General features: G+C 42.6%; 1 protein-coding gene across 1 annotated transcript; it reads left to right on the top strand.

Annotated features, from left to right (window-relative positions):
- Positions 1 to 4,668: 4,668 nt before the first annotated feature.
- Positions 4,669 to 13,963, top strand: LOC137295208 (glutamate receptor 1-like). Its single transcript, XM_067826528.1, has 5 exons — positions 4,669 to 4,893; positions 10,245 to 10,563; positions 11,207 to 11,424; positions 12,602 to 12,861; positions 13,717 to 13,963. Exons 1-5 carry the CDS (start codon positions 4,669 to 4,671, stop codon positions 13,961 to 13,963), a joined length of 1,269 nt encoding a protein of 422 aa, XP_067682629.1.

Here is a 13,963-nt window from a genome sequence, read left to right on the forward strand (position 1 = left end):
GCGTCAACCACATTGCCCACTAACAACTTAGACGTGTGCCTCTGTGGGTGGCCGAGTGGTTAAAGTGTTAAAACGCAAATAAAAGGACTTGGTTTGATTCATCACGTGTTTGATGATCAGCGACTGTATCTGTGTGTTGTAGTTCGGATCAAATTCGATTAATGTTTATAGCGAGATACAACTCCCCACTTTAATTTGGATAATCCACTCAGATTCCTTGTATTCCATTCCTTGTTCTATCCCCAACTGCTCAAACCGAGGAACGGAACTTTCTTCTTTAAAAGCCTGTATAGAATAACGCGGCAGGAAATCTGAGCACTGACTCTGAGGGTGTGGGTTCGAATCCCGGATGGAAATCAAACCCAAAAAGTAACAGAATTTGTACTTTACTAAGAAATTGTAATCCCAAATATGACATATGCTACATGTGACCTTTCTAAATGTCATTGTGTAATCATAATGACACCACAGATGCCAGCCCATGTCTCATGAAACAAACAACATATCAAGTACACTTTGTGAGTATCATCAAAACAGACGAAACCTGTTCTGAGTCTAGGTCCATTATGTCAAAAGCCTGGCGTTGTAAACACCAAGATCATCGACCTGATCATTTGTATACCTTGTATCGACGCAAGTGCCAATAATGTCTTTGTTTAAGTAGAGGTCGAATTATATTGATAGGAAGTGCAAGTCATGGGATAATTAAATCACATGGAATGGATATATTGTCCATGACAGCCATGGAGGAGTCGTTGAGGCGACCTTGGGATAGCCATTAGGGGTTTTTGGAGATGTGACAGCATAACACTGTGAATCTGTGATTTGTTTGAGATGTGACGTTTTATCACCTTGGAGCTATGGTGTATCGGAGTTTTGATGTTTTAATACTGTGAAACTATGTTGTTTTGGAGATGTAACGCTTCATCACAGTGAAACTCTTGCGTTTTGAAGTTGTGATGCTGTAGCACCATGAAACTGTGATGTCTCTTGCTGTTTCGAAGATGTGACGTGTAACTCTGTGAAACTGTGATGTTTTGGAGTTGTGATGTTTCAACACCCCGAAGCTGGTGTCAAAGAGATGTGACGTTTTAACGCGGTAAAACTTGGTATTCCAATACGTGGCGCTTCAAAACTGTCAGACATGAAACATTTTTGACATCGTAAAATTGTGATTTTAGAAAATGTGACGTTTTAACACTGTGAAGATTTCACAACAGTTTTGTTAAAGAGATGTGACGACTCAGCACCGCGGCACAGTTGTTTTTCAGGGAAATGACGGTGAGGTATCAGAGACATGACGTTTTAACACTGTGAAACTACGAGATACGACACACCGTGAAACACAATCAGTACGACGGGTTTAGGTGGATGCTACTATGGCAAATCATGCAGTACAGGCAGTGATTAATTTGTACCTGTGTGTCTACGGGATGCGAATATTCGGACTCACCTGTGACAAAGGTAAACCACTCACACACTCACCCATAACCTTTACTGTTTGTATAAATGTTTTCGTATGACATGTTTTTGCAGGTATACATATCTTTGATAGAAAAGACAACACCTTGTAAATCTTTCTGAAATATGTTTAAATATTTTTATTCATGAAAAAGAACTGGGATTGGTGAACAAGCTTTACAGCTTATGTTAACACGGCTTACCATGCCTCTCTGAAATATGTACATACAGGATTTTGATTTTGACTACACTTAAAAGTGATTGTATAACTTAAAGAGTGAAAATAGGTTCCAAGCAATATTTTATTTATACTGGCGAACCTTTTCTAGGTTGATGATATGATAATCATTAATTTCTGACACGTTCATATCAGTAATTTAGTCAGTAAATCAGCTTCAGTAATTACATGTTATTTGTCCAGACTCTTTTATTCGGAACAGCCTAACAGGGTAGAATAACCTGTAGCTTCTGAACGTCTCGATTCATATACATGTGGTTGGTATAGTCATTTGTACACCTGAAATATTTGGGGAACACATGGTACGAATTAGGGTCCGATGTATCGGACATCATTTCTGTCACTGACCCTTTAAAGCCGTTAACATGTTTCGTCTTGTTTGCTTCTGAGGCGTCAACCACGGTCACGTCATATCCAGCCATATGACGTACAACTCTCGTCAGTCGGCGCTGGGCGACACACACCGCCTTCTAATGGGCACAGTTAATCAGATCCTCGCTGAGCTTGATTGGAGTTCTGTAACCGTCATTTTTGATGATCAAACAGGTAAGGGCTATACAACATAGTTATGGAAAACTTTATCTGGTTGATTCAGTTAATCGTAAGTCCCCATGTCAAAGTATGAAAAAAATGGTCAAAAATGGTTGTATTTGACTAAATATTATATTTATATGATTTCGCAAAAAGTGACAACCAGACAAGTCCCTAGAGCCAAAATATTGATATTTTGCGATATTGCATATAGGGTTTTTGAATGCACGCTACCATTTAGAAAATGGTCAGATGTAACGTATGTTATATGTGGCATTACGCTTTCTCAGAAATGTAGAGATTCTAGTACTTTTGGTAGGTTGAGCCCCATTAGGGATTCGAACCCACACTCTTACAGTCAGGTACCTATAGTATGCACGCAGAACTAAATCCACTCAGCCACCACAGCTTCTACTGTGGAGTGAGTGAGGAAGAGAGTTGAGTTTCACGCCGCTATGAGCAATATTCCAACAATAGCATGGCGGGGTACGTCAGAAATGGGTTTCATATATTGTGCCCATGTGGGAAACCTTCCGCGTGACGAGCGAAGTCGTAACCACTACGGTGCGTCGCCGCCCTTCTACTGTGGAAGTCGCGATGGCTGAGTGGGTTAGATCGCGGGTCCATGGATGGTGTAGGAGGTAGGTGCAGGTATCGTGGTCGATATGTTAGGCCCCCTTTACACAGGACGGCGACCGCTCTGTCTTCTCTCTGCGTTTTACCAGGACGCACAACGGTCGCCAGACCTATGTTGCTCTGTGACTGCTGTGGAGTCCCTTGTACCTTCCTTGTACGACTGAAGCTGCCTATTTCTGACATTTCAGTGGCGTTCATAGAGCGTCCTAGGCGTCCTCTCTGCCTTCTCTCTGCGTTCTATGTACCATCAGCATTCATTGCCTCTGCCTTCATTGTGCATTCATTGTGGTTCGCTCTATCTTCTCTCTTCGTTCTGTGGAGACTGTTCGGCAACCGGCATACTCTAGGTACATAAGTACCTGGCTACGACAGTTTATCAATAGTTTCATGCGAGCAGGATAAGTAAAATCATAGTATTACGACCAGTACACATGAACCTGCGTTTCCAAATTGTTTGCAAGGTCAACAAGCATTGCTTTTCAACCAGATAGCCATTGCCATCATAAACAGATGAATAAACAGATATAGAAGAAGGAGAATGAGGACCCTGTGGGTCAGCCAATGATTGATGTAACACAGAAGGTTGCAGTTCGGGGACTACAACCAACTAATGCAACAACTGCGTCTAGAAGATGAAAAGTCATTCTACAAGTATCTGACAACGGAGACAGCCCTTTTTGACGAACCCCTCCAACGGATTGGCTTAAGAATCGCCAAACAGAACATGAGTTGGCGAACGAGGTTAGATCGTGGTTTGAAACTTGCCGTAACCCTCAGGCTCCTAGCAAATGGGGGCAAGTACCCAAGACCAGTGTCGTGTGCCACGAAACACGATCTCCATTTTCATGCATGAAATGTGCAGAGCTGTCTGATATGGATAAAAGAATAGTTGACAAATGCCGTGGAAATCAGCAGTACAAGACACACAAGTACACATATTGCTTATCGCATGTTTTTATTGTCGTGTCATGAAGTCTGACGGTCGCGAAAATTTGGCTGCTTACAGTTTATGGTCTGAAAAGGCAGAGGAGAGACAGAGTAAAAGCAGAGTAGATGCAGATGAGAGGCATAATAAAGGTAGAGCGAACGCCGTAGATGTTCAAATTGACGCACTAGTCGCTGAATGAAGGCAGAGGGAATGCTCAATGAACAACAATGGATGCATGCTCGACGGACGCACAGTGAAGGCACAGAGATGGCAGGGACGCCACAGCTAACGAAGAATTTAAGTGGCGTCCTTTAGCCGACCTCGGCGATGACTCTGCCTTCCCTGTTTTACCTCTGCTTCCTGCTATCAATCCACGACGGCGACCACTCTACGTTTCATTTGAGCATGTTCAAGAGTCGGTCTTGGCTTTGGCTCTGCCATCTTTCTGCCTTCGTGGCGATGACTGTGCCTTCTTTGTGCCTTCATTGTACCTCCTTTGAGCGTAGAACGCAGAGGGAAGGTTGAGCGTAGAACGCAGAAGGAAGGTTGAGCGTAGAACGCAGAGGGAAGGTTGAGCGTAGAACGCAGAAGGAAGGTTGAGCGTAGAACGCAGAAGGAAGGTTGAGCGTAGAACGCAGAAGGAAGGTTGAGCGTAGAACGCAGAGGGAAGGTTGAGCGTAGAACGCAGAAGGAAGGTTGAGCGTAGAACCCAGAGGGAAGGTTGAGCGTAGAACGCAGAGGGAAGGTTGAGCGTAGAACGCAGAGGGAAGGTTGAGTGTAGAACGCAGAAGGAAGGTAGAGCGGCCGCCGTCCTGTGTAAACGCGTAATCATCTCATTAATGTTCCAAAATTAAACTGTTGGTTTTCACGTCAGATGTATGGTGCCGTTACAGAAATATTTGTACGAAGTCTGTCCGAGGCAGTAGAAAAGACACGTGCCACTGAGTACCGTTTGCTGCATGTGCCTAACAATCTCCATGGCAACACAAGTCGTCATATCCGGTCAAAACTCTTGGAGTTCTATTTGGAGGATGAAAACCACTACAAAAACTTCCTGGTAGTTTGTGGAAGAGACTGTACAGTGGCCGTAATGGAAACTGTAAGTTTAATGTATCCATTTTTTATAGTATAAAAATGCATTCTCTGTATGATTCGTGAAGGGCTGGGGTAGGCCTTCAGCAACCCATGCTTGCCATAAAAGGCGACTATACTTGTCGCAAGAGGCGACTAACGGGATCGGGTAGTCATACCCACTCACTTACTTGACACATGTCGTCGATTCCCAGCTTGATGCTCATGTTGTTGATCACTGGATTGTCTGGTCCAGACTTGGTTATTTACAGACCACCGCCATATAGCTGGAATTTTGTTGAGTGCGGCGTAAAACTAAACTCACCCACTAAATCTCCTGTTCCTGATGGCTTTGGGACAGAGTGGCAGAGTTTGCAAATGTTGCCCCATGTACATTTGGCCTTGAACATCAGATGACTTTTCACCTGATGGGACTTTTCACCCTCACGAAATCAGATACTTTACTGCAGTGTGCCATAACATATACTTGGAATTCTAGTACTTTCAGATCTATGTACCTATTGGGGTTAAGTCCTCAAATAGTACTCGTATTTGTACTTTATATAGAAAGTGTACACCTTCGCACAGATTCTTTGAGTGGCATTTGGAAGTTGGCATAATGAAGGACGAGGAGCGTTCTATGGATATACAACCTCTTTAATATGTATATGTTAGTCGCTACATCGAAAGGTCGCTCATATTAATATTACATAAGTTGCATATCTCATTGTTGTCTCATGTACAGGTGAACACTCTTGTGTCGAAAGTGAAGCTACCGACGCATATACTAGGACTACATAGGGTCGAAACGTTCACTTCGACACTTCGGTTTAACTCTTTGAAAAAAAGCAGGGGAATTCAACTTTTAATTTGGACAGGAAGTATATGCATTACCAAACCTTTCAAAGAGAGACATCTTACGAACACATCACCAGCGGCATTTCCCCTTACGAATGCAATAAGCTTGTGTTAACTTACATTACTTTCCTCGCTTTGGTTCGAAAAATATTTGTCATGTCACAAAAAAATATCGCCACCATCAAATGTATACACCCATTTCTTCACTGGGTTGTGCTCTCACATTTCCAACCCCATGTTGAACAATCACTCACGTGAAATATTTTTTAGTCAACATTTTAAGCGCAACTCGTGGTAAATCAGACCGTTCTTCGGATCCATTCCCCCTTCCAGCCTCCGGTTCAACGGAGTGAAGGAACATGAGGGTATTATTCTACATGCAATACTTACAGTTACCTCCCCTGCTTCATTCACCCATTACGTCAGAGGTGTTTTTATGTAGAATAATTGTTACGAAAATTCTACCAGTAGCGACGAAAGATAAGACAAATAACCTCCAACAGGTTCATAATAACATTAGGCAAAATGGTATGTCTTTTTAATTCTTCTTCCGTCACTCCGTTCAACCGGAAGCCGGCAGGGGTAATGGAGGCGAAGAACCTCCACGAATACCACGACTGGCGCTTGAAATGTTGAATAAAACATATTTCACGTGAGTAATTACTGAACATGGGGTAAGAAATGTGAGAGCACATCCAAGTGAGGAAATGGGAGTGTACCTTTGATGGTGGCAATATATTATTTTGACATGAAAAATATTTTTCGATCCGAAGCGAGGAAAGTACGTTGCAAACCTTTGCTCGCTTCGCTCGCATATAAGAAGACTTGTTATATTCTCTATGCTGCGCAACCCACAGTTCGCCTGTGATTAAATATTGGGTCCCTTTGAAAGTAGGCAGCATACGTACTCTCAGTCCCGTCTTCGTCCTTGACGTTACTTGCATACTTCCAGGCAAATTCTGTGGACGATATATCCATGAAACGAACTTACATGCGTCATCATTCACGATGGCTGCTGTTGATGTCGGGTAACGTCACTTCTGCTGTTGCCAAAGCTGCACGTCATCTAGATCACGTGACTTGCATATTGGTGCCTTTTGAACTCACCTTGGAGCAAGAGACAAACATCTCTCAGACGGTACGTGTACAACTTTAAACATTTAGTACGTTGTTGTGATGTTGGGTGGGTGGTTTGGGTGGGGTGGGGTGGGGTGGGGGTGGGTGTAGGTAAGGGAGACGGGGGGATGGGGGGAGGGGGGGGGGGGGTAGCCTGGTAGTTCATGCGTCCGCTCGTCACGCCGAAGACCCGGGTCCGACTTCCCACATGGTTACTTCCGGTATGCCCCCAATGATATTGCTTGATTATTGCTAAAAGCGGCATAAAACCATATTCAATGGCCCAGATTGTTGTTGTATATATAGACTGTTATTAACTGGTACAGTTATATTTATGTGACATACGTTATATCCCCACCTATGTATTACAAATATTAGGGGCGCTGGGAAGGACAGTGGTTGAAGTGTTCGCTCCTCGCACCGAAGACCAGGGTTCAGTTCCTCACTTGAGTACAGTGTGTGAAATCCGTTACTGGTGTTCCACGCTATGATGTTGCTGGAATATTGCTAAAAGTTCTTAAAAAATAAACTGAGTCACTCACCATTACATGTATTTGTTAGTGTGGAATAGGACCTTATGTTGCAGACAGACGTTACAGTCACAGCGACCGCTTGTGTGAAGACACAGAATCGTGACGAACATGGCGTAGAACAATGTCAAGGACACACAGCCATTTCAACAAATATTTTCGGTCTTTTTCAGACATCACTTCCTTTGATGTCGTTGTTGTGGTTACCAGGGCATCGGAACTGGAGTTGTGTTGGACAGATATCTGGAGACAATTTTGTCGGGGAGGTGTTCCCAAACATACAGCTCGGGTTCAACCAGAGAGAGTTCGTTATCACAACCATGCCTGTGAGTGACATCACCTTGATAAACACTCATCTCTCATTCAGGAAGCAGCACTGATCTGTCTTTGAAATGTTTTAATATGTCGATGTGTAAACTCGAATATTGTTTAGTCTACACAGTCACAATGCGACATGTCTCTAACTGACATTCTTTAATGACTTATAACGATCTCCGATTGACAGTCGATAGTGTGATCCTATAATATCGAGAACGATCAGGTGGCAATTATCTTTAATATTCTCGTTCAATATTAATAAATATTCATTTTTTCGATCGTTTACCATGACAGCAAGCAAACGCCCCAAAGACGCTCAGAGTTATCGCCCTTCTATTACAATCGGATGCGCTCGGTGTTCTCCGATAAACTGCTTTTGATAATTAATCAGCTCGAGATAACATATCATATCACAGTATTTGCATACACGTACATGTATTAGTAAGAAATCCGGTATTTCTCAGTTTAAAATATGACACCAGTACCAATGCCTTACATGTGAGCGGGACACTGAGCTTATAACGCTCAATCAGGAACGAGTTTGTATTGTGCTGAAGAGAACGTTTCAAATGAAATGTCTGCATAAACTGTTACCATATATACAAAACCCGGACTGATTATTCAATAGATTAGCATATTCTGAATATTCCTTGTAGCAGACAAATTCGTCTTCGATTCTGGTCGCTATGAAGAGTTGCATTCATTCATTCATTCATTCATTCATTCATTCATTCATTCATTCATTCATTCTTCGTTTTGGGGCCTTTTTCCAGCACCCTATTCAAAATCATATTCTGTTTTGACAGTGGCCTGGATTTGTTATCAAATCAGTGTCAGGAGCAAACACAACTTACACTGGATTTTGCATGGATTTGCTGAAGAGTATCTCCGAGAGGCTTAATTTCACGTGAGTCATATGAAGCGGGTCTGAATGGACTATGTGTTTGTTTGTTTTTTGGCTGTACTCAGTCTGTAAGTAATTGAGTCTGGACCAGACAATCCAGTGATTGTCATGATCATTATCGACCAACATGGATACGATGACATGCGTCAACCAAGTCTTGGAGCCTGACGCCAATTTCGTTGGTCGCCATCAGACAAACACCATAGTCGCCATAAGCTGCTGAGGACCAGTTCTATGTCAGATGTGTGTATACGCACGTGCATTCCCGTTGCCTAACATATGCCTACAGATTGTGCAGCTTGACCTGATCAAGTGCATATTGATGCCTTGTTCCACCTTGTCACAACTGGTTGGGTCTATTACTGTGATGGGGTGCACCTTTAACAATCCGAACAACCGAGACAGGGTTGCCCTTTGACGTCTCAGTGTCGATACATTTTCTACAGTTTCTTTTTTTAAAAAAAGAAACTACAGATGGTTTAATGTTTCGGATGTATGCATGCCTCACAAGAACGCAACGTTAATAACATTCTCTGCCCGTAATTGTCACCAAAAATCAAACAATTAAATCACAATTATCACATATTGTACATACAATTTCATAAAAATCACCATCACTCCCCCTAGACATTAATTATGAACGGACCCTAAAGATCATAATCTTACAGATATCGCCTAGTAGAGCCGGCCGATGCGAAGTATGGACGTGAGAAGAACGGCAGATGGACGGGTCTTGTCGGTCAGCTAGTGCGACGGGTAAATATCACCATTGTGTGTTTGTGTGTAGTGCACATTGGTATTTTCTGCCAAACATACGTCATAGTTCTCTCTGTCTTCTCCATCTAGGTCAAGGCCAACGTTTGATTATGCAACCTTTCTGATACATAACATTGACCGAGTTCCATTATACTCCATGTACTTTAAACAGTCACCGTTATTGGAATAATATATAAATATGGCCACATACACTCAGATTAGAAGGTTATGTATTATCATCTTTTCCCATATGGATTATGTTGATTGTGGCCGATTTTCTCAGAGATATACTTTATAGATTATTCGATAACATCGCCGATAACTGTCTAGTCAATTGTTAATTGACCAGGCCCCGATTTTTCGAAACAAAGTTAACTTAAGTTTTTATGCAAATTTTAAACTGATTTTGACAATTTAAACAGGTGAATTGGCAACTTGAGTAATCTATCCTCCAAACTCAACCTGTTCGCTATGTTTAAGTATAATATCGATTTCAGAGTACTTTCGGAAATGTATTTGCCCAAAGTTGAGTAAAAACTCTAACTTCAGTCAAAAGTCAGACTTGTTTCGAGAAATCAGGGTCAGAACATTCAAACTAGATAATATTTTCTTCACAATCCCCTGAACTGCCGAACTAACAAAGAATAATTTTGATTGGTTGATTTCATTGGGGGCGTAAGGTCTGTGCGGAGACAGGTATTGTGGTGGATAAGATTTTATGCCGCTTATAGCACTATCCAGAAGTGGACTTCACACGGCAACGACAGTAATTAGTGAGACGGACGTTACTTACTGAACGAAGATACGTAGCCGAATGGGTGAAGGGTATATATCAGTTTGGATTGGAGAGACAATAATTGGAAATTACAGAATTGAAACAGTCTCTAAATATTTCAGGAAGTAGATTTTTCCGTTGCTGGTCTGTCGTTTACGGTCGGCCGCGAGGCAGTGATCGACTACGTGTCCACACCGCTCAACTACGATTTCAAGGACGTCGTCTACCGGAAGATAGGGTCAGACGAGGGGAAATGGCGCCTCCTCCTTGACGTCTACCACCCCTTGGTACTTGGATTGGGCCTGGCAACCTACATCATCGTTAGCGTCATGCTGTTCGGTTTCCTGACTGCCCCATCCTTTGGGGATATCACCAACAGGGCCGCGCGCTCTTTGCTCGTGGAATCATTCTGGTACATGCTCGGAGCCATATTTCATAAAGGTTCGTCCCTTTTAAGATACCTGGACGGAATACGGTTCTCTACGGCGATATCTCAAAAGGACTACCAAATATATTTCCTCGTAAACAAAGTCTGTCGACATTCCGACTTCAATATAAATTTCCCGGGACAAGTTCGTTATATCTGTCAGTTCGTTAAAACCACGCTCGCTATAAATATAGTTCACTTTAGTTTCATCATATCCACGTAATACCACGTAAGATAAGGTCTTATGAAGCGACAAAGGATTCGAATGGCCGGGCTCGTGGATTGGTTGACGCATGTCATCATATCCAAAAAATGTATATTGATACTCATGATATCAAGTTGCTTCATTGTCTGGTACGGACTCAGTTATTATAATTATTTTACAGTCATGTGTCATATGCCTGAACAATTGATTATGAAAATGACCCAAAGCTGCTATCATGTTTAATGTACAAATACATCATTTCAGAATCCAAAATCCAACTCCAGAATCCAAATGAACTACTAGTATATGAGATACGATCAGCTTAGTCTGCCAGCCCGACCAATGCTGTTAGTCGTCTTTCACGACAGATGCAGACGATCAGTTTGGATCCGGATTGTCACGGGTTTGTTTCAGTTCACGTTCACGCGATGTTCCCATGATGACATTTTCAGGTGGTTCCCACCTTCCCGTGTCGTTCTCTGCACGGATCCTGGTTGCTGCGTGGTGGCTGTTCACCATCATCCTGGCGTCTGTATACAGCGCCAACCTCATTGCCGTCTTCGCTGTGCCCAAGACGGCGAAACCGTTCACGTCCCTGAAGGAACTGCTGCAGAATACAGACTACAAGTGGGGTCTCATCGGCGGCGGATCCACGGAACAGTTCATCTCGGTGAGTGTCCTCTGTAGCATGAAGATAGATGCAGCATAGGGGAAGGGAACATATCAGTAAGACTGCCTAGACGTAAGGAACTCGTCATTAAAGGAGAAACCGTACATGCCTCAAGAGTTTCATGTTTAATTCATACGCATTCAGTGAGTGAATGATTGAGTGAGTGAGGCGGTTTTTACGCCACTTTTAGCAATATTCCAGCAAATCACAACGGGGTTGACCAGAATGGGTTCCACACATTGTGGGGAATCGAACCCGGGTCTTCGGCGTGACGAGCGATCGATTTATCCACTACGTACTCTCGCCGTCTTATACATTCAGCGTGAAATAGTGAGTGTATGACAAGATAGTTGACTCAAGCCTTCAAGTGGTCCTTCCCTTATTGCTGGGTGGCATTTTAGCAACTCAACCCCTTTAGATACAACGGTTTGCTGTGGGCATTTCATATTTTTATACAATATTGATAAAATGGTGTCGGAGGCAATTCCTATTGTTCCTGAGCCTTTCAGGATCGGCTTTTGCGCGTGTTTGTGATGACATGTCTGGGTTTACACCCATCCTTTGACGAACACCTTTTACCATTACTATTTGGTTGTTGATCACTGGATTTTCTGGTCCAGAATGTATTATTTGGAATATTACAGCGTGCGGCGTTAAGCAACAAGCCAAACCAACTGTTTGGTAATAATTTATAAAAAAACGCATAAATATTTTCACGTGAAGAAGAATTCTTTGCCCAAAGCAAATTCAAGTCAAACTGTGTCATAAGCATCTGTTTATAAGCCACTGTTAAATTGCCAAGGTTACCAGATGTTCGCGATAGGATTAGCGTATCCCGTTCTGTCGATGTTCCTTGTTCACTTGCTCATCATTCAACTCACTTGTCCGTGATAGTTCTTGTGATTCCTGAAAAAGGGCTTTAGTTCTATTTATTAGTAATTCCTATAACAGGGAAATAGAAAGGTGGGGAGGGTTTTCAAATTAAATATTAAAATCTATAAAACCATTCTCTTACGACGAAAACCTGAATTTTCTTTACAGTAGAATTCAGATTGCAAGCCGATATTGTCCACCTTGAGTGCAACTGCAACTGTGTTATTCACTTCTAATTACTTTTATTCTGCACTAGCGGTATCTAAATGCATGACCTCAGTAGTCAGTGTGATGTATTATCCAGACTTCCACGGACCCTGATATCCAGGCGTTCTGGCAGAACCTTGTGAAATTTAACCAGACGGACAGTTCCGTCCTGAGCGGCGATGCGTACCTTCATTTTGAGAGGGTGATGAAGGGGCGGTACGCGGTACTGTACGGCCACGAGCGGCTGAGCAAGGAAGTGGCTTGTAATGTAGAGTATCTGGGAGAGAAGCTTACCGTGTACTCTAAAGGACTGGCTGTACCAGAAGGATCACCACTGAAGGAGGACCTGGACGAAATGTAAGATGTTTCTGCATATAGCGGACTGACTGACTGATTGACTGACTGACTCTGACTGAGTATGGTTTTACGTGGCTTTTAGCAATATTCCAGCAATATCACGGCGTGTGGACACCAGAAATGTGCTTCTCACGTTTTAACAATGTGAGGAATGGACCCCGGTCTTCGGCGTGATGAGCGAACGCTTTAACTACAAGGCTACCTCAACGCCCTTTCTGCGTATGTAAAAGGACACAGGGTCTGACCGTTTGTGTAAGGACATTGCATGTGATTACTTGAGTAAAGGCACCGGGTCAAACTTAGGGAAAGACGTAGGATGTGGCTGTTATAGTGAAGAAAATGGGCCTAACTGACAATAAGCGTGACTGTTAAGACATTGGTTTACCAGCCTGAGTAGAGACATTGAGCCTAACTTTGACAGTGGATGCGACTGTTCGACTAATGACAGTAGAGGCAGTGTGACGAATAATACTGAACCAAAGTGTACTTAGACTGACATAGCAAGATGTGGTTTAAACAATATCTATCTAAATAATACACCTTGTTACTTAGACTACGATCGATGGCAAAGAGCTGGGCGTTTTGAATAAAGAAAACCCTACCAACGTCAGTTAATAATATGATGTACCTGTTTGAATGAGTCTAACTCTTCTCGTTATATGTTTTCTGCTGATTATCGATTACTTTGATAACAAAGAAGTACTGACCAGTTTCACACTACTTCAATACGAAATTTCATTTTGCATAAGATATAAGTTTGAGCACGTGCAATTTGAAACAAAAGATCACCTCGCTACCTTATACCTGTTGAATGCCGTGAAATCATGTTACTTACATATTTTTTTTATTATTTAGAATGTTGAATCTCCAGGAGAATGGAATACTGCGTATGCTGGATAAAAAGTGGTTGCTTAACGACTGGCAATGTGAAGTTGACGCCCGGACGAACGTCACAGTGACCTTGATCGACATACAGAGTATATTCTTTGTCCTGTTCATTGGCCTAGGTGGCGCTCTTCTGTCGCTGATGCTGGAGTGTCTAGCTCGCCGTGCCCAGATGTTACTGTGCTCGAAAACTCTGAACTCAAATATAGAAATCTGA

This window comes from Haliotis asinina, chromosome 8 (assembly GCF_037392515.1).
Source record: "Haliotis asinina isolate JCU_RB_2024 chromosome 8, JCU_Hal_asi_v2, whole genome shotgun sequence".
NCBI classification, from domain to species: domain Eukaryota; kingdom Metazoa; phylum Mollusca; class Gastropoda; order Lepetellida; family Haliotidae; genus Haliotis; species Haliotis asinina.

What these genes read in the sequence shown, in the direction of transcription:
- LOC137295208 (XM_067826528.1), top strand. Translation starts at nt 4,669, where the DNA reads ATGTATGGTGCCGTTACAGAAATATTTGTACGAAGTCTGTCCGAGGCA. An exon ending in CGGAGCCATATTTCATAAAG is followed by an intron (nt 10,564 to 11,206) that starts GTTCGTCCCTTT and finishes TGACATTTTCAG; the next exon opens with GTGGTTCCCACCTTCCCGTG. An exon ending in AAGGAGGACCTGGACGAAAT is followed by an intron (nt 12,862 to 13,716) that starts GTAAGATGTTTC and finishes TTTATTATTTAG; the next exon opens with AATGTTGAATCTCCAGGAGA.